Source organism: Chiroxiphia lanceolata, chromosome 2 (assembly GCF_009829145.1).
Source record: "Chiroxiphia lanceolata isolate bChiLan1 chromosome 2, bChiLan1.pri, whole genome shotgun sequence".
NCBI classification, from domain to species: domain Eukaryota; kingdom Metazoa; phylum Chordata; class Aves; order Passeriformes; family Pipridae; genus Chiroxiphia; species Chiroxiphia lanceolata.
This window is the reverse complement of record NC_045638.1, coordinates 244530-263129: the sequence shown is the minus strand read 5'-3', so window position 1 is coordinate 263129 and position 18600 is coordinate 244530. Positions and strand designations below refer to the sequence as shown.

Below are 18600 nucleotides of genomic sequence, written 5' to 3'. Positions count from 1 at the left end.
CTGGACAGCTGCACAGAGAGGCTGAGGCAGGAACACTCTTTGCCTGCTTTTCCCATCCTGCTTTTCTCTTTGTCCCTGTCAGACACAAAGCAATGAAGGCACACAGGGACAGGATGAACCCCACGGCCCAGTGGGTGCTGTGCCCTGGGGGAGGAGTGGGACAGCTCCAGAAGGTGCTCAGCTCCTGTGCCAATGGATGAGCCTGTGACAGGTCAGTCCTGGCTGGGCTGGGCAGCACAGCACCATCTCCAGCTCCCAGGGAGTCACCAGAGGACCTGGATCAGCACCTTTGGGAGTGCTCAGCAAGGTGGGGATCGGTCACAGGTTGGACTCCATGATCTTGGAGGTCTTTTCCAACCTCAGTGATTCTGGGGTTCTGACAAGCCTCACTGTCCCTTCTCTGTGTGCTTGGGAAGATTCAAGTCCTCCCACAGCAAAACTTTGTGGAGAGAGGGCTGGGAAAGGGCTGGGGAGAAGGAGGTGCATGGTGCCCTGTCTGCACAGCCACGGGGGCCTGGCCTGGGCAAAGAAAGTTCGAGGGAGACATGACAAAATGCTGCCAACAACATCGAACAGGATGGTTTGGTCTCTGAGGTCACTCCGGGCCGGGCTGTGAGAATTCCCACCCTTCCAGCCGGGTGAGACTTCGGGATAGGGAAGGACAGGTCCTCATCAGCTCAGAAATGTGGTCCCTGCACAGGCCTGGTCTCTACTGCAGAGGATTTGGGCTGGAAGGGCACTAACAGAACAGGGAGGAGGGAAGGGGGGGAACAAGGGAAAGATGAGGCAGATCTGCTCTGACAAGCCGCTCTGGGGTTTCCAACCTTCCTTTCTCCAAAGTCACCAAGGCAGGTGAATCAAACAGCCCTTAATATCCACATGCCATTTCCGAGGGGGTTTGCAGCAGTGCTGCGGTTGCCATGGCATCAGATTGTGCCAGTGACACTGGAAAAGGTCGTGGTCCTGTTCCCAGCCAGCCCTGGCACAAGGGGCTCATGGAAGAGAGCCAGGAGAGCTGGTCCCATCCCTCCAGTCTCACCTGTGGGGTTGCTTTGACCCAATGGATTAAGCCCATCCTAAGGGCTAGGAAAGCTGAAAGGATCCCCTTTGTTCCACAGGCAGAGAGACTTTCTGTCCAAATATCTCTGTAAGGTAACACACGGCATCAAAACCTGCCAGAAACGGTCGCAGGAGCACGGATTCATTTGGCAACTTGGGAATTTCCACACTGGTTCTTGGAGCAAACAACATCATTTACTTCTCAAAAGCAGTGATGCATCTACAACATCAGAGCAAGGACCTCATCAGTCAGCCTGGCTCCAGCAGGGTGTCAAACACGGCAGACAGGCCCCAGGGGTGGCTGATTTTATTGTGATTGAATTCCAGCCCCGCTGGCTCTGGCTCCTGGAATGCTCCGTGGTGCTGCCACTCCTGGCAGAATTCCCTGGAGAGGTGTAAAGTCGTACCTATAAATACTTGATAAACAACCCCAGAAGGGGCAGCACAGAGCTGCTTAAAGAGTATTTTTGGCGTATGCTAAGAAGTGAACTTGGGACTTTTTCTGCTCCTGTAATTTTGATGTGTGGGGATAAGGCCAGATAAAAATAATTACACCTGATTGTCCCCTGGTTCCCCTGCTCCTGACTGACATTTGAATAAGAATTCTTTGAAAGGAATTGCAATCAGCACAGATTTGGTTCAGGTCCTGTTTAGAACTGACAAAACTCCTGAATCCCTTTGAATTGTGTCAGGCAGCCCTGGAATAGAGGGAAGTTCCCTCCAGCAAGATGATGGATTGTTCTCCTCTCCCACTGCAGCTTCTCTCAAACCTGGGACAGCATCACAAAGCTTTGATGAATGAGCTGCACACAGTGCTGCTTGAGAAAGGAAGGGAATGTCCACAACAGCACAGAGCAATAATGAACAGATTTCAGGGATTCTTTCCTGGGGAAATGGGTAGGAAAAGGCATTGGGAAATAATGTTAAATTATAGAAATCAGAGAATGGTTGTGTTCTGTGGCTGTGGTTCCTCATCCACTGGGAGATGCCACCTCTCCTGGAGCCCACCATGGAAATCATGGGATCACAGAATGGTTTGGGTGGGAAGGAACCTTCAACTCATCCAGTGCCACCCCTACCATGGGCAGGGACACCTTCCACCAGCCCAGGGTGCTCCAAGCCCCGTCCAACCTGGTCTTGGACACTTCCAGGGATCCAGGGGCAGCCACAGCTTCTCTGGGCAACCTGGGCCAGGGCCTCCCCACCCTCCCAGCCAGGAATTCCTTCCCAATATCCCATCTATCCCTGCCCTCTGGCAGTGTGAAGCCATTCCCTGTGTCCTGTCCCTCCAGGCCCTTGTTCAAAGTCCCTCTCCAACATCTCCTGAACCTCCCAGGGGCCCGAGTTCAAAGCTTTTCTCCCGGATCAGGTGCTCTCACAGGAGCATCCCCAGCCCTAGAGCTGGGCACGGCAGGCCCCAGCTCCCTGGGGGCACAGCACCTGGACAGGGAATTCTGTGCTGGCTTCTCCTTATCCCGCTTTGCTGCCGAGCTGGGAGAACGGATTTGCACAGTGCTCTTGGACACGGGGGGGACTGTTGGGGTGTCCTGTGCGGGGCCGGGTGTTGGACTCCACGATCCCTGGGGGTCCCGTCCAACTGTGGATACCCCACGATCCCGTGATTCCCTTGCAATCCCTCCCCGTTCCCAGGACCCTCCGCCGGGTTTCTGTGCCAGCCCCTGCACTGGCAGCGCTCGCACATGAGGGAGCACTGCGGAGTTGCGGAATCTCGCTCTGGCCCAGCTTTGGCGAGCGGGAACAGCCCGCGCTGGCCCCGCGCTCCCGGCACAGACACACGGACACGCTGCGGGTGATGCTGGAGGCGTTTATTTGGCGGTCGCGGCCCGAGGGGTCCCCGGGACATCCCCCCGCGCTCCCGCTCTGCCCGGGGGCTCAGTGGTACCTGCGGGCCAGGGCGTGAGCCACGACACCCACCAGCTTCTGCCAGGCGAACTGGCAGGCGGGGGTGAAATCCCGGCCGAAGTGGGAGGCCAGCACGATGACGAGGATGTCTCCGAGGAGCTGGAGGAGGAGGAGGAGGACAGGCAGGGTCAGTGCTGCTGGAAGGCTGTGCCACAGCCCACCCGGAGCTCGGGATGTCCGCGCTGGACCCGCCGCCGCGAAGGCTCCGCTCCCTCTGCTACCCTGTGTCCTGCCGTGCCTTTGGCTCCGAACAGCTTCTCCTTTTATTTCTCCCCGGTTTTCCTGCTGCAATTTCCCCCCACCCCAGTCCCTCTCCTTCCCTTCCGCCCCCGACACCACCCACATCCCACGGGCTGTTTCCTTGCCCTGACTTCTCCCTGAGGCTGAATTCCCTCCTGCACGGAGTCTCACACACTGCACACTCCTCCTCCTCTTCCTCCCCAGCCCCTCGGGCTGTGGGGCTGGTTATGGGCGTGTCTCTCCCTGTGCCCTGGGACTGCGACAGCAGAATCCTCAGCCTTTCCATAGAAAGCTCTGAGTTTTTGGAAAACAATATTTGCTGCATTCTTAAATATAAAATAAAACCAGAAAGAAAGAAAGAACCTTGAAAACATTAAAACAATTTAGCCTGAGAACCACCCTAAAGAACTGTGGGTTTTTTCTTTCTCTTTTTAGGTCTAAATGAAGACAATTCATTTGCATTCGAGAGTGTTGGAGGAGTGGGGAGTGTCCCACCCCCACTCCAGGCAGGACCCTGCTCTATGGTTCTGCTTATCTTGCTATAGGACCTTGAATTTCCTGAAATGCTCTGCTGAGCTTCCCTCTGCCTCCTCCTCCTCCAGCCCATGCTGCACCTTCCCCGGGGTCGTTCCCCAGCGAGATCTCCTCCAGTAACCATCTCCCAGTATCTGCCCCTCCCCGGTGCTCTGCTGGCACTACCAGTGGGACTTCTTAGGGTGAAGTCCCCCACGCTGTTGCCAACAGCCCTACACAAGCTGCCACCTCTCCTGGGACACAGAGACTCTGCCCCCACCACCCAGGCAAGTGCCCCTGGACAGGGTTGTTTGAAGTAACAGCAAAATCTGCCTCTGCCCACAGGGCCCAGGGCAGGGGCTGGGACAGCAAACACGGCTCACCCTGAAGTTCTCGGGGTCCACGTGCAGCTTCTCACAGTGCAGCTCCGACAGCTTGGAGTAGGTGCCCTTGATGTTGTCGAGGTTCTTGACGGCCTCCCCGAAGGAGGTGAGCACCTTCTTGCCGTGGGCACGGACCTTGGGGTTGCCGATGATGGCTGTGGGGCTGGAGAGGTTCCCGAAGTTGGAGAAGAACCTCTGGGTCCAGGGGTAGACGATCAGCAGCCTGGGGAGAGATGGAGGGACACGAGCAGACACGTGTTAATGTTCCCAAATGCAGCTGCCTCGGTTTCCCTGCAGGTTTCTCTCCAGGTCCCCGGAGCTGGACGTACCTGGCCAGGGCCTCGGCCCCACATTCCTCCACGTTGACCTTGCCCCAGATGCTGCTGATGAGCTGCTTCTCCTCTGCTGACCAGTGCACCATGGTGGCGGCTCTGCTGGGCTGCAGGAGGGCACAGACCCCGTAGCTGAGCCCAGACCCCTCTGGGCCTTTTATCCCCTGCCCACAGCCCCTCCCCGGCCGTTCCCGAGGGGCCATGGGATGGGGGGGTCCCCTCCAGCAGGAGGGGGAGCAGGAGAGGATGGCCAGGGTGTGGCACACAGAGAAGGGGCCTCTGGTTATCCTGAGCTCCAGATTTGTCCCTTCCCCTCTGTGAGGGCAGCTCTCCTCTCACCTTCCAGGCGTGGGCCCCTCTGTGGAGAAGGGGCTGCAGAGCCCTGGGGTGATGGTCCATCACCACTGAGCGTGGGCTGGACTCAGAGGTGTGAACCTGGTGCCTCAGCATTCCCAACACTGGGCTCTGCCTTCCCTCAGTGAAATGAGGAATGTCCAGGGCAAAATCCAGCCCCTGGCAGAGCGACCCCGAGGGGTTTGTCCCCAGCCCTGCCCTGCCCGAGGACTCCCTGCACCACCAGGAGCTGTGGCAGTGCTGGAGCTGTTGGGAGGATGCTCAGGCTCTGCAGCCCAAATCTGCATTAGCCTCATTTTCCCTCTCCCATGACAGAACTTGACCTGTTTGATTTATTTGTGCCTTTTGGAGCAGGAAGAATCATAGTTGCATTTCAGAGTCCAAGTTTAGAGCTGGACTTCCATGATCCTTGTTGGTCCCTTCCGACTCAGGATGTCCTCTGGTAGAATCACAGGCTGGTTTGGGTTTAAGGGACATTAAAGCTTGTCTTGTTCCACCCTCCTCCCATGGTAAGTTCACCCAAATGTTCTCCCCTCAGATGTGAAAGGACCAGCCCAATGCAGGGCTGCAGGACAGGGAGCAAGGACCACACAGGACCCATCCTTCTCATCTCAATTCTGCTTCCAGCCACATCCATAAAGGGGGGGTGAAACAGGCTTAGAACACCAGGTTTGTCACTGCAGGACCTGCCGTGGGCTCAAAAAGCAGCAAAAGCTCAGCTCAGGGCTGTCCAGCCTGGGGGGAGCCCCTTCAGAACCTGCCAAATTCCACAGCCCACCCACACTCAGCCAGGCTGTGCTCTGAGGAGGAGATATCCAGGCTGCCCTGACACACCTGAACACCCAGGGGTGATGCATCCGAGCCAGGAGCAATGCCCTGGGGAGCTTTCCTCTTTTGTTTCCTGCATAAACCCCAAGAAACACCATCCTTGCTGGAAGCACAGGGGCTTCAGTGCTGATTCCGAGGCACCCGGAGGAATCTGCTGCTTTCCTGTTGTTTTCCACAGGGTTTGGACTGGGCTAGGGAAGAGCTGGGGACAGCTGAGGGGGTGGCTGTGTGGCCAGGCTGCAGCAGAGGTGCAGGGCTGCCCAGGCTCCTCTCCAGACACCAGCCCTTGCCTTCCTCCACAGACCATCTCCTGCCAAGTGTCTTCTGTATTGAAAATACGGCAGGAAAATCAATTCAAAGAAAAAAAATACTGAGGGACATTTCCAGCCTGACAATATTGCTTTCCTCCTCTAGTTGTAGACCTTTTTTTAATGGAATAGAGATGAATAACCTTCATCAGATTTGCCTACATTTGCCTTTTCTCCAGAAAACCCAGTGTGGGGGGCTGGAGCACAATGACAAATCAAGTTGAGCCCAGCCCGGGGGCAGTCAAGGGGAGAGAACATGCAGGGAAAATGCTGCCAGGCACCAGTGCCCCCCTCCTGCACCCCCTTATCAGCCCTGCCAGGACTTGGGTGCTGCCAGTGCTGCTCCAGGCACCACCCAGGGGTGCTGGCACCCACAGGGACCTTCTGACAGCATGAAATGGGAGCAGGGACTGTTCCCATACTGCCATGCCCCTTCTCCCTGCTCCCAGGAAAGGGGACCCTGAAAGGAACCTCGGGAGTTCCAGCCCAGCCCTGTCCTGCTGGGCTGATCTGTAGGGTTTGACCTGAGAGGTCTGCTTGGCTCAGAGAGTCATAGAATCATGGAGGGGTTGGGGTTGGGAGGAACCTTTAAAGTTCATCCAGTGCCACCCCCTGCCATGGGCAGGGACACCTTCCACCAGCCCAGGTTGCTCCAAGCCCCGTCCAACCTGGCCTTGGACACTTCCAGGGATCCAGGGGCAGCCACAGCTTCTCTGGGCAACCTGGGCCAGGGCCTCCCCACCCTCCCAGCCAGGAATTCCTTCCCAATACCCATCTAGCCCTGCCCTCTGGCGCTGGGAAGCCATTCCCTGTGTCCTGTCCCTCCAGGCCATTGTCCAAAGTCCCTCTCCAGCTCTCCAGTGATTCCTACCCCCACACACCTCACTTACAGGAGAACTACTTATGCAAATAATTCAATCATTTCTGCCTGAAGTCTGTGAACAATCATGGTCATACAAAACTATTAATATCTATAAAGAAACTTATGAAAAATCATGAAGAACTTGGGGGTTCTGGTGCCCCTGTGCCTGCCCAGCCTCCCTGCAGGGAGAAAGACCCTTTGGGACTCACTGCAATTCATCTTCTCACCTTCTCAGTGTCTACCTTGACACCAGGAACAAAATGCCTCTTCCTTTGGGAGACGTGTGTGAGAAAGGGCATTTATGGGTCACAGAGGGTTTTTAACACCCTCCTGTGGGACAGGGCTGATAGTGGAGTGTCCAGGAACGTGGCTGAAGCAGGATTAGGGCAGAGGTCCTGGGATAAATAGCTTTGCCCAATGTTTCCCCTTAAAAAATGAGCGAGTCCCTTCAGTTCCCCCCCGCTTTTGCTGCGTCACCATTCAGATGGTGCTTCCTATGCCAAGAACAAGCTCTGCCCAGATGAGTCCTGCTCTGCAGACACCCAAACCCACCCAACACTCCCCGTGTGCAGAGCACTGATCGATCCTCACATCCAGAAAATGATGAAGTCTCTGCCCTTGGCAGGATTGGACCCCCCCAAACTGCAGCGTGGGCGGCTCAGGGTGGGAGAGAAGTGAATAAACAAGGTCTGGACAGGCCTTGATAGCAAAATGTTTATCTCAAACCTGCCCCCACCCAGCTGGCTGCTGGGCCAGTGTGACTCAGCTGATTTTGGGTGGGTTTGATGCCAGTGATGAGCCAGGGAAGATTAAAGTCTTCAATTTGTTTATCCTCCTCCCCCAGCAATATGAATCCTCCCAGTTCCCCTTGTCTGGGAGAGACACGCAGGTTTCACAGTAAAATTCCCAGTAGTTCCTCAGTGCAGACTCCCCAGCGTGTGACGACGGGGGTGGCAGGGCTGGACCAACCCCATATCCCCAAAGCACAATTCCCAGAGGCGAATCCCACACAAACCACCGAGCCCACGTGGGGCAGGGGGGATTTTCTGGGACCCTGCTCCCTCTGACACCCCAGCCCCATGCCCGTGTCCCCGCAGCCCTCCAGCCCCTCAGGGACACACAGACTCTGCGGAGGCTTCACAGGATGAGCTTTATTTGCTGTTGGAAGCGGCTCCGGGCGGCAGCGGGCGCGGGGCGCGGGGCTGCCCCGGTTCCCTGCGCTGCTCAGTGGTACTTGCGGGCCAGGGCGTGGGCCACCACACGCACCAGCTTCTGCCAGGCAGCCTGGCAGTCGGGGCTGAAATCCTTGCCGAAGTGGGCGGCCAGGACGATGATCAGGATGTCACCCAGGAGCTGGGGGGACAAGAGCACACTCAGGTCAGCAATGCCCCGCACAGGCACTCACGTTACACCCAGGGAAGCCTCCAGGAAATTTGTAGCCTTGAAAACCTCCCTCAAGTCCTTTTTAAGATGCACCTTAAACCTGGTCTCTGCTCTTACTCCAAAGGTTCAGGTTCTGATACCCTCTGAGAAGAGTAACCGAAAATTCTCAACAAATTGTGTTGATTAAATTTTTCTTTCTCCCTTCAGTCTCTGTTTGGGAGTTTTTCCCAAGTAGAAGACCCAGCTGAGCTCCCAGCATGGCAGGGAGCTGGCACTGGGCACCTCAGAGCACCCTGGCACAAACAACGAGCTCATGCTGACGTGGGGGGATCTCTGCCAGCCCCGGGGACGAATGTCAGGGTTAATTCCCCACTGGGGAACTCTCAGCTGCACAAACACAGGAGCCAAAGCTCTCTTTCCTTCTAGATCCTCTTTTGCTTTTGGCATCCAGCTCTCCTCACTCATCTCTCCCTTCTCCTGCATGCCAAGCTTCACTCTTGCTCCTTGGCTCTCCCCTTGGCTCAGACCTCTTTCTGTTAACAACTGCTTTCTCTTTGCTCTCCCCATCCCTTCCTGCACTGAAACCACCTCCTCAACCCCTTCCTGTCCCCAGGCACCCTCCCCTGCACCCTCTCACCAGGCAGCAGGTTGGTCCCTTCCTCTCTGTCCCTCTGCCTCTCCCCCTCACTCCAAACACCGGCCCCTGCTGTTCCTCCTGCAGCCCCACGTCTGGGTAAATCCCTCCCGGGGTGGGGGTCGGGGTTGGGGGTACACTGCCCTGGGGGGACAGAGCCCCGCTCGGGGCAGGGCTCACCCTGAAGTTCTCGGGGTCCACGTGCAGCTTGTCGCAGTGCAGCTCGGACAGCTGGGCGAAGGTGTTCTTGATGCTGTCCAGGTTCTTGACGGCGTCCCCGAAGGAGGTGAGCACCTTCTTGCCGTGGGCGCGGACCATGGGGTTGCCGAGGATGGCGGTGGCACCGGACAGGTTCCCGAAGGAAGCGAAGAACCTCTGGGTCCAGGGGTAGACGATCAGCAGCCTGGGGAGAGACACAAGCGGGCACAGGGTCAGGGTCACGCTCCCGTGGTCGGGGTGGTCTCTGTCCGGGTGCTCTGGGCAGGTTCCCGGGGCTGGACCTACCTGGCCAGGGCCTCGGCGCCGCAGTCAGCGACGTTGACCTTGCCCCAGAGGCCGGTGATGAGCTGCTTCTCTTCGGCTGTCCACTGCACCATGGCGGCGGCTGGAGGGCTGCGTGTGGCGGGGCTGGAGGAGGCTCGGCTCTGGCTCCCGAGGGATCGCAGGCTGGGGACGGCTCTGCCAGCCCCGCTTTTATCCTCTCCGCTGGGCCCCTCCTCCCGCCCGGGCACCCCTTCATTGGCTGCGCCCCGGGGGGGCCCCGCAGCCCTGGCACCCCGAGGGAGGGGACCCCACATCAGGGTGGGGCCCCAGGGCAAGGTGCCCAGATCCAGCGCCGTCCCTGATTTCCAGCCCCGCTGCAGGGTGGCATTATCTCCACGCCGGGTCTGCAGTCCCACGGCAGCCCTCAGGACGGTGTCTGCCGGGCTCGGTGCCCCTCACATGGTGCAAACCCCCGGGGCAGGAGGCTCGGACATGGGGTTTTTGGGTTCTCCCTCTGAATGCACCAGTTTCTCTTTGTCCTCTTCTTGCAGGACCTGTCAGGTTTGGGTTCTCCCTGTTCTTTCCCATCAGCTCTTCAAGAGCCTGAAAGCTTTAGGGCGACACTAGTAAAATCTTGGCCTTGCAGTCAAGAGAGAGTTCCTGTCTCAAAGAGTCTGTTGGTGAAAGCCAACAGGGCTGGAAAGGAGATGTTATAACCCAGGGCACATCAACTGCCTGCAGGGTGTTGGCTCACAGGGCCCCAGGAGAGGTGGGAAGACTGGATGTACTGGGATGTCACAGAATCCCAGGATCACTGGGGCTGGATAAGCCCTCCCAGCCCATGGATCCCCCCTGTGCCCCATCCCCACCTTGTCCCCCAGCCCAGAGCACTGAGTGCCACGGCCAGGCCTTCCTGGGACACCTCCAGGGCTGGGCACTCCAAACCTCCCTGGGCAGCCCCTGCCCATGCTCCTGGCAGCCTGACCACCCTTCCCGTGAAGAAAAAACATCTGCACAGATGTGGAGCAGGAGACAGTGCCTGAGCCAGGGATTTGGCAGCCTGAGGAGCAGTGCTCCTGCTGAGAGGTGGGAGAGGCAGTCGGGTCTCCAGGACTGCACATCCCCTCCTGCTCCAGCTGGGGGTGGTGGGGTGGGATGTCGGCGCTGGGGATGGAGCTCGTGGGGTGCAGGAATGTCCCCGTGGGGCCTGGATGGCCATGGAGAGAAGTGTTTGCATGGGCATGAGCTGCTGTCATTTCTAATGAGGGCCCCAGTTCTCCTCTGACTGCTCAGCACAAGAGGGGGCCTGGCCAAAGGGCCCGGGGATGACACTGTCCCCAGCCCTCCACACCCAGCAGTGCAGTGTTTCATGCAATCCCAGACTGGTTTGGGTTGGGAGGGACCTCAAAGCCCATCCATCCCACCCCCTGCCATGGGCAGGGACACCCCCCACCAGCCCAGGTTGTTCCAAACCCTGTCCAACCTGGCCTTGATAGTTGTGTTTATTACATTCTGCCCTTGCTAATCTGAGAATGACAATGATTTAGGCAAAAAAAAACCCTCAAACGAAAACCAACCAAACAAACCAGAACAAAAATAACAAAACAAAAAAACCCAACCAGACAAACAAACAAAAAACCCAAAAATGCCCCACATTTTTCCTTACATGGAGGAAGCAACAAACAATGGACCCAATCTCCCTGTCCCTTCTCCCACTGCACATTTTTGTTCAGTTTTGTTCCACTTAATCTGTGAAAGGCTTAAAAAATTAAACCAAACAATGTTACCCGATGTCTCCAAAAAGCACCAGAGTGTTTCTCTCTGCATTTTGTGGTGTTCATTTGGGTTTTGTCCTGAATGTTCCCCTGGATTCTCCAGCTTAGACAAGTCTCACTTGCATGAATGAGACCATGGCTCCCGTTGCCCCATGTGTGTGATCTTCCCCTCTTCCTTCCCCAGTGTGTGATCTTCCCCTCTCCCTTCCCCAGTGTGTGATCTTCCCCTCTCCCTTCCCCAGCCCCCGTGCGGCCCCTTCCCTGTTCCCACAGAGAGCCAGACACCTCGTGGCTGAGCAGTTGGTGTTTATTTGGCAATTAGAGACCAGGAGGATTCCCCAGGAGTGTCTCCATGCAGGAATGCTGGCGGGGGGCTCAGTGGTACTCGTGGGCCAGGGCGTGGGCCACCACACGGACCATCTTCTGCCAGGCAGCCTGGCAGGCAGGGGTGAAGTCCTTCCCGAAGTTGGAGGCCAGGACGATGATGAGGATGTCACCCAGGAGCTGCCAGGGCAGAGAGGAGAAGCCATCAGCCAGGTGCTGCCCTCCCACCCCTCCCCACTGTCACACGTGTGGGGACACCAGTTACTGAGGAATTCACCACAAATCCCAGCCCCCGGGCACAGATTGTGTCTCTGGCATGCACCAGGATCCCTGGGTGTGCTGGATCCTCCCCAAACACCTTCCCTTGCCTGCTGTGCAGTGTCCTCCCCCTGCTTCCACTGGGTTTATCCCTTCCTTTTCCACCCCTGCCCATCCAGGCTGTCCTTGGGCTCAGATGCCTCCTGCTGAAATGGCTGTTTATTTTCCCTCCTGGTTTAATCTCTCCATCACAGCCAAGCTCAGCTCTTCCCTCCAAACTCTGTCTCAGCTTCTTCCCTTCTGCTCTCTGGCTGCTCCAGGATGTTTTTTCCCACTGGAATGTGTTTGACTCTGTGTTTGTCCCCATCCCCCTCCCCTGCCTGGGTCCCTCCTCTCACAGATCCCAGCCCCGTAACTTGTCTCTGTTCTCCCCAAATGTGACTGTTCCTCCCCTTTCATCACCCCTGCCCTGAGCAGACTCCCAGGCTGGGGCAGTCTCAGGGTTTCTCTCAGGTCCCACTGTCTGTCAGACCCCTCCAGGACCCCACTCCAGGACAGACCCCTCTGCCCAGCTGAGGCTGGAGCCCGAGCACAGCTCACCCTGAAGTTCTCGGGGTCCACGTGCAGTTTGTCACAGTGGAGTTTGCTCAGCTGAGCAAAACATTTCTTGATGTTGTCGAGGTTCTTGACGGCCTCCCCGAAGGAGGTGAGCACCTTCTTGCCGTGGGCACGGACCATGGGGTTGCCAATGACGGCCGTGGGGCTGGAGAGGTTCCCGAAGGAGGCAAAGAACCTCTGGGTCCAGGGGTAGACGATCAGCAGCCTGGGGAGAGACACAAACAGCCATAGAGACATTAATGTTCCTCTGATAGGAGTGGTTTCTCTCTCCAGGTGCCCTGGGCAGGTTCCCAGGGCTGGACCTACCTGGCCAGGGCCTCGGCACCACAGTCGGTGACGTTGACCTTGCTCCAGGTGCTGGTGATGAGCTGCTTCTCCTCAGCCGTCCAGTTCACCATGGTGCCGAGCAGAGGGGCTGCCTGGGCGTCCCTGCACAATGAGAGAGTGGTGCCAGAGGCTGCCCCGGGCAGTTTTATACACAGCTGGGCCTAATCTCAGTTCCCGGAGCCATTGGTTGGGGCTGGGGGGGGAGCGGGGCTGCACAAGGGCAGATAGTGGTTTGGATGCTGTCCAAGGGGAAAAGAGGCCCCTTCCCCCTTTCCCCCTCTGTCTTTGTGAGGACAAGCATCACCTCACCCCCAGGCTCAGCCCTGAGCACACATGGAGCTGCTGGTGAGGCCCTGGCCAAGGGTTCCAGAGTGGGAGAGCCGTGTGCCACCCCCAATCTGTGTGTCACCCCCAATCCATGTGCCACCCCCAATCCGTGTGCCACCCCCAATCTGTGTGCCACCCCCAATCCATGTGCCACCCCCAATCCATGTGCCACTCCCAATCTGTGTGCCACCCCCAATCCATGTGCCACCCCCAATCCATGTGTCACCCCCTATCCGTGTGTCACCCCCAATCCATGTGTCACCAGCAATCCATGTCCCTGCTGGGCTGTGCACACGGAATCATGGAATCCCTGTGGCCAGGGACCTTAAAGCTCATGCAGCTCCATCCCCTGCCATGGGCAGGGACACCTTCCGCTATCCCAGGTTGCTCCAAGCCTCGGCCTTGGACACTTCCAGGATGGGACTGCCACAGCTTCTCTGGGCAGCCAGAGAACATCTCCAGCAGCTGCATTAGTGCCACAAGGCAGTTACCAGCTGACAGAGGGAATAAATATGAGTTTAAACTCCCTGCAAAGTCCTTCCAAGGCCTTCTAAGTTTGAAGATTAGTGAGCCATGGAGACATCTGAAGGAAACCTGCCCTGTTGGGCCGGCCCAGGGGCTGTTTGCAGGGGTGGGGCAGTGGTTGGTAACGAGCTCCCAGCCAGGCAGACACTGCCCTGAAGGTGCCTCCGAGGATGGCAGGGGGAGCCTGGCCAGGAATATTTGCTCTGAGCAGCTCTGGGTACTTGAGACCTGGCAAAACCCAAAGGCAGGACAGCCCAGACTGCCCCAGCCCTGGGCTCAGCCTGGGGCTTCTCCAGGGGGTCCATCTGCCTCATCGACTTTTATAAGAAAGAGTTAATTTTAAGTATATTTTAAAATCACCTTCTTTATGGCTGGGAGCAGCAGCCTGGCTGGCAGGTTTGGGGAGCTGGGGTTGTCTGCTGAGGGAGCAGCCTGGGGACACAGGGTGGGAGGGGAAATGGTCATCACAAGGTGCTGGGCAGGGGCAATTCCTGTAGCTTTTTTCCTGTTTGCAGAATCAAAAGGAGATTTCCTCTCCCCCAGAGCACCTGCAGCAATACCTGGCAGTTTATCCCCAGCTGGTCCCCAGAAAGAAAACTGTCTGCCTGGCATGGATTTCACCATGCTCAGGACTCTGCCCCCAAGCACCCTCCCAGCCAGCTGTTCCCTTTGGTGTGGGTGGAAGATCTCCTAAGTCTCAGAATCTTAGAATCATGGAATCCTAGGATCATGGAATGGCTTGTGTTGGAAGGGATATTCAAGATCATCTCACTCCAGTTCCCTGCCATTGGCAAGGAACCTTCCCCTAGACCAGGTTGCTCAAGTCATGTTTGATGTCTTGGCCACACACTTGCCCTTTTCCATGGACAGGAGCCTTCCTTTTTAGAGACAAACCATCCCAGTGATGTCCAAAGGCAGCTCCAGTGTCGGCCTTTCTGCACAAGCAGAGTTTATTGTCCCTGATTGCAGCAGGAGTGTCCCACGCCAAGCTTTACAGAGCCCTTATCAGCAGCAGTGGCATCTGTGCCCAGGCTCTGGAGCCAGCCCAGCCCCTGCTCCCCCTGGAACGTGCAGTGCCTGCTGTCCAAAGCCAGCAGGTCTCCAGGGTGTCTTTGTTCCCACTCCAAAATCCCAGAATAGTTTGGGTGGGAAGGGACCTCAAAGCCCATCCAGTGCCACCCCCTGCCATGGGCAGGGACACCTCCCACTGTCCCAGGTTGCTCCAAGCCCCGTCCAACCTGGCCTTGGATACTTCCAAGGATGGGGCAGCCAGAGCATGCAATGCTCTCCTCTACCCCCCACTTTGGGGTCAGGTGGGCTCTTGGTGGTTGCAGCTTTGCTGTCTCACACCAGAGAGGGAGAACTCTCACTGGGAAAGTGTGACCCCCTGGCTCTGTGACACCAGCACCTCACCCTGCCCTTGTCTGTACCCCAGTCCAGGCCAACAGGACCATCCCGGCACTGGCCAGGGAGCAGGACATGCTCCACATGGATGTGTCCATAGGGGAGGAGCACAGGGTGATGAGGACATTCACAGACAGCAGGACAAGCACAGGGTGATGAGGACATTCACAGACACTGGGACAAGCACATACACTGATGGCCACAGACATTGGGACAGGCACAGAGTGATGAGGACATTCACAGACACTGGGACAAGCACATGTGCTGATATCCACAGACACCAGGACAGGCACAGAGTGATGAGGACATTCACAGACACCAGGACAAGCACACACACTGATGTCCAGTCACTGCACACGGGGGGGCTGGTTTGGGACCACGCTGTGAGCGACCCAACAGCTCTGGGGGTGCTGCTGGGTGCACCCACCATCATTTTGTGTGTGTGGTGGCAAATTCCAAGGGTTTGGACTGGAACAAGATGTTGAGAAAGGTCTCACCCCCTGGAATCACGCTGAAATGCCCATTGCTGGCTGGAAGGAGAGGCTGTGCTGCAGGGAAGCTGGATGCAGTTCTTTGGGTCTTTCTCTACTTCTTTTCCCCCAACCCAGAATGTTCTTGGTGCTGCCAGAGAGCCTGGACCCTCTGCCTGCCTGGCTGGGCAGGATAGAGTGGTTGTAAGATCCCTGCTTTATCAGGAGAAGGACAGAAAATGTATTCCTAAATCATGCAAAACAAGAGTTCCATCATCTTGAGACACCAGCATGTCTCTCCTCTTGCTTTTTAAGTTATTCCTGAAAAAGCACTGCTGAAACTGCGGTGCTTACATGGAATCTTCCCATTCCAGTGAAAAACATGCTTCCATTGAGCCAAAATGACTGAAAAAAGGCTCTGATCCATCCTGCCTGAAAGCTGCCCTCATCCCTCATCCCCTCCCCTGGGGATCAAGCAGATATTTCAGACACTGAACTCTGATCAAAATGCGCAAAATAAGGGGGGGTGTTTTCAGTGCTGATGCAGAAAATGCCTTTGATCAACTTCTTGAAAATACATCGGTACCAAAATACGGAGGGGCAAATTTCTGCCTACCCAGTGAACTTCTACACATTAAAATCCTTGTGTGGGGCCAAACTTCTGCCTAATCAGTGAATCTCTACACATTTATATCCTTGCAGGCATCACAGGTAGAGAAGTTTAGGGCCAGAGGAGTCCCTGCTTGCCCTGCACTTGGCCTTCTGCAGAGAACAGGACTAAATCCCCCCCCCCAGGGGTTTCAGCAGGCTCAGGTGTACTGGGTGAGCTGGGACTGAGTGGGCTGGGCTTTGCCCATGGCTGGATTTCAGATCAGCATCCCCTGATGTCCCACTGGAGCTCTGCATGGAAGGGACACCCCAGCCTTGCTCTGTGTGGGCAGGTCTGGGACCAGCAGGGAGGGGCAGCAGCAGCTGATGGCTCAGAGAGCCCAGAGAGGCAGGAGAAGCAGCCTGGTTCCCTCTACCCAACCTGGCTCCCTCTCTGCCCAGCCTTGCTCCCTGTGCCCAGCCTGGCTCCCTCTCTGCCCAGCCTGACTCCCTCTGCCCAGCCTGGCTGCCTCCCCAGTCCGTGCTGCTCCAGCACCCAGAGCCCCCATCTCCCTTTCCTGCCCCTCCCTCCCGCCCACCCTGCAGCAGCCACAGAGACACCGAACACAGAGAATTCCAGAAGATGTGGGGTTTATTGCCCGGTACAGACACAGCTGCTCGTGTCCCGAGGGTTTAGTGGTACTTGTGGGCCAGGGCGTGGGCCACCACCCCCACCAGCTTCTGCCAGGTGGCCTGGCAGGAGGGGCCGAAGTCCTTGCCGAAGTGGGCGGCCAGGACGATGATCAGGATGTCACCCAGGAGCTGCGGAGGGGAGGGAAGGAGGGAAACCGGGTCAGCAGGGTGCTGGCACCCCTCGGTCCTGCACAGCACCCCTGGACCAGGGGCTGGAGGGACCCTGCTCCCCCGTGGGTCCTGGGGTCTGCACCCCAGGGAAGTAGCATTTTCCAGCCTCTGGATTTTATTTCCAGATATTTCGTCTTTTTTTTTTTCTGCTGTGAAACCCACACCTGCTGGAGCAGAGGGTCAGTGTGAGGTCCACCTGCTACACCCCCAAAGCCAGGCTTAGACAGAGGCTGAAGGCCACCAGCCCCATCCAGCCCTCCCAGTCCCTTCCAGCCTGATCTGCTCCCTCTCCTCACCCTCAGTGAGGGTGCCTGTGCCCTGACCTTGGCTTCACTCCACTCCTTGTTCCCCCTCCTCTGCTTACCCTGTCCCCCCACTCAGACCTCTCCTCTCTCTCCAATCTCAGTCTCCATCTCTTCCCATCAGTGTCCAGCCCCAAACCACCCCACACTTGCTTTTCCCTCTCCTCCCCTGCCTGCCAGCCTTTGAAATGGGGAGATGAAATGATCCCCAACAAAGCAGTCTCCGTCCATGGGGCCAGGAGGTGCCAGGGGGACTTCCCTCCATGCTCTCCACCCTCAACCCCACTCAACCTCCCAACATCCTTCTCCTTTTCTCAAGCCATGCCTGCACAAGCCTCTGGGCTTTCAGAGCACCTCCCTGTGTTTGTCCCCAGATTTGTCCTCGCAGCCTGGAACCTGGTATTTCCCTGCATTATTAAATGCCAAACCTTCCCCACTCCCTCTGTGCCCACCCCAGCCACCCTCTTCCTGTTTGGTAAATAAAGTATAAGTTATTTATGCCTGTTTGAAACCCCCCAAGTGCTGAGATGCTCTGAGGAAGGAGGGACAGAGGGTCAAGCCCCAAGCACAGCTCACCCTGAAGTTCTCGGGGTCCACGTGCAGTTTGTCACAGTGCAGCTCTGACAGCTTGGAGTAGGTTGCCTTGAGGTTCTCCAGGTTCTTGATGGCCTCCCCGAAGGAGGTGAGCACCTTCTTGCCGTGGGCACGGACCTTGGGGTTGCCGATGATGGCCGTGGGGCTGGAGAGGTTCCCGAAGTTGTCAAAGAACCTCTGGGTCCAGGGGTAGACGATCAGCAGCCTGGGGAGAGACACAAACAGGCACAGGGACACATTAACCCCCTGTGACCGGAGGGGTTTCTCTCCAGGTCCCCGGAGCTGGACGTACCTGGCCAGGGCCTCGGCCCCACATTCCTCCACGTTGACCTTGCCCCAGACGCTGCTGATGAGCTGCTTCTCCTCTGCTGACCAGTGCACCATGGTGGCGGCTCTGCTGGGCTGCAGGAGGGCACAGACCCCGTAGCTGAGCCCAGACCCCTCTGGGCCTTTTATCCCCTGCCCGCAGCCCCTCCCCGGCCATTCCCGAGGGGCCATGGGATGGGGGGTCCAGGGGGCCGGGCTGGCCGGGCAGGGGTCAGTCTGCAGTGAGGTGTGGCCTTCGAGGAAAGAGCCCTGTGAGTCACTTAACAGGCTGCTCAGGACACAGGACATCTTATCTCCCTCTCCTTCCCCCGTGGCCGCCTGCTGACCACAGGCTGGACGTGCCACCCCATCCCCACAGCAGGATGGACCCACAGCGAGGTGCTTTAGGATCATGGAATGCTTTGGGTTGGGAGGGACCTTAAAGCCCATCCAGTGCCACCCCTGCCATGGGCAGGGACACCTTCCACCAGCCCAGGTTGCTCCAAGCCCCGTCCAACCTGGCCTTGGACACTTCCAGGGATGGTGTTAGTGAAGCAGAAGTCACCTTCTCGGCTCCAGGTTTCCAGGAATACCTGTGTGGGATGTCAGGGCAGGC

At 57.4% G+C, this 18600-nt stretch overlaps 4 protein-coding genes across 4 annotated transcripts; all 4 read right to left on the bottom strand.

Moving 5' to 3' along the window:
• Positions 1-2881: 2881 nt before the first annotated feature.
• LOC116782984 (hemoglobin subunit epsilon) lies at positions 2882-7872 on the bottom strand. Its single transcript, XM_032680179.1, has 4 exons — positions 7030-7872; positions 4448-4557; positions 4119-4341; positions 2882-3081 (listed from the first exon to the last, which is right to left on the bottom strand). Exons 1-4 carry the CDS (start codon positions 7099-7101, stop codon positions 2953-2955), a joined length of 534 nt encoding a protein of 177 aa, XP_032536070.1. The 5' UTR covers positions 7102-7872; the 3' UTR covers positions 2882-2952.
• A 62-nt stretch (positions 7873-7934) lies between these two features.
• On the bottom strand, positions 7935-9502 carry LOC116782978 (hemoglobin subunit beta). The gene is made up of 3 exons (XM_032680167.1): positions 9324-9502; positions 9000-9222; positions 7935-8155 (listed from the first exon to the last, which is right to left on the bottom strand). The coding sequence occupies exons 1-3, from the start codon at positions 9413-9415 to the stop codon at positions 8027-8029; spliced, it is 444 nt and encodes a 147-aa protein (XP_032536058.1). The 5' UTR covers positions 9416-9502; the 3' UTR covers positions 7935-8026.
• A 1876-nt stretch (positions 9503-11378) lies between these two features.
• LOC116782986 (hemoglobin subunit beta-like) lies at positions 11379-12759 on the bottom strand. The gene is made up of 3 exons (XM_032680182.1): positions 12584-12759; positions 12260-12482; positions 11379-11581 (listed from the first exon to the last, which is right to left on the bottom strand). Exons 1-3 carry the CDS (start codon positions 12673-12675, stop codon positions 11453-11455), a joined length of 444 nt encoding a protein of 147 aa, XP_032536073.1. The 5' UTR covers positions 12676-12759; the 3' UTR covers positions 11379-11452.
• A 3796-nt stretch (positions 12760-16555) lies between these two features.
• LOC116782975 (hemoglobin subunit rho-like) lies at positions 16556-18379 on the bottom strand. The gene is made up of 3 exons (XM_032680160.1): positions 17971-18379; positions 17661-17883; positions 16556-16740 (listed from the first exon to the last, which is right to left on the bottom strand). Exons 1-3 carry the CDS (start codon positions 18291-18293, stop codon positions 16612-16614), a joined length of 675 nt encoding a protein of 224 aa, XP_032536051.1. The 5' UTR covers positions 18294-18379; the 3' UTR covers positions 16556-16611.
• Positions 18380-18600: the final 221 nt, after the last annotated feature.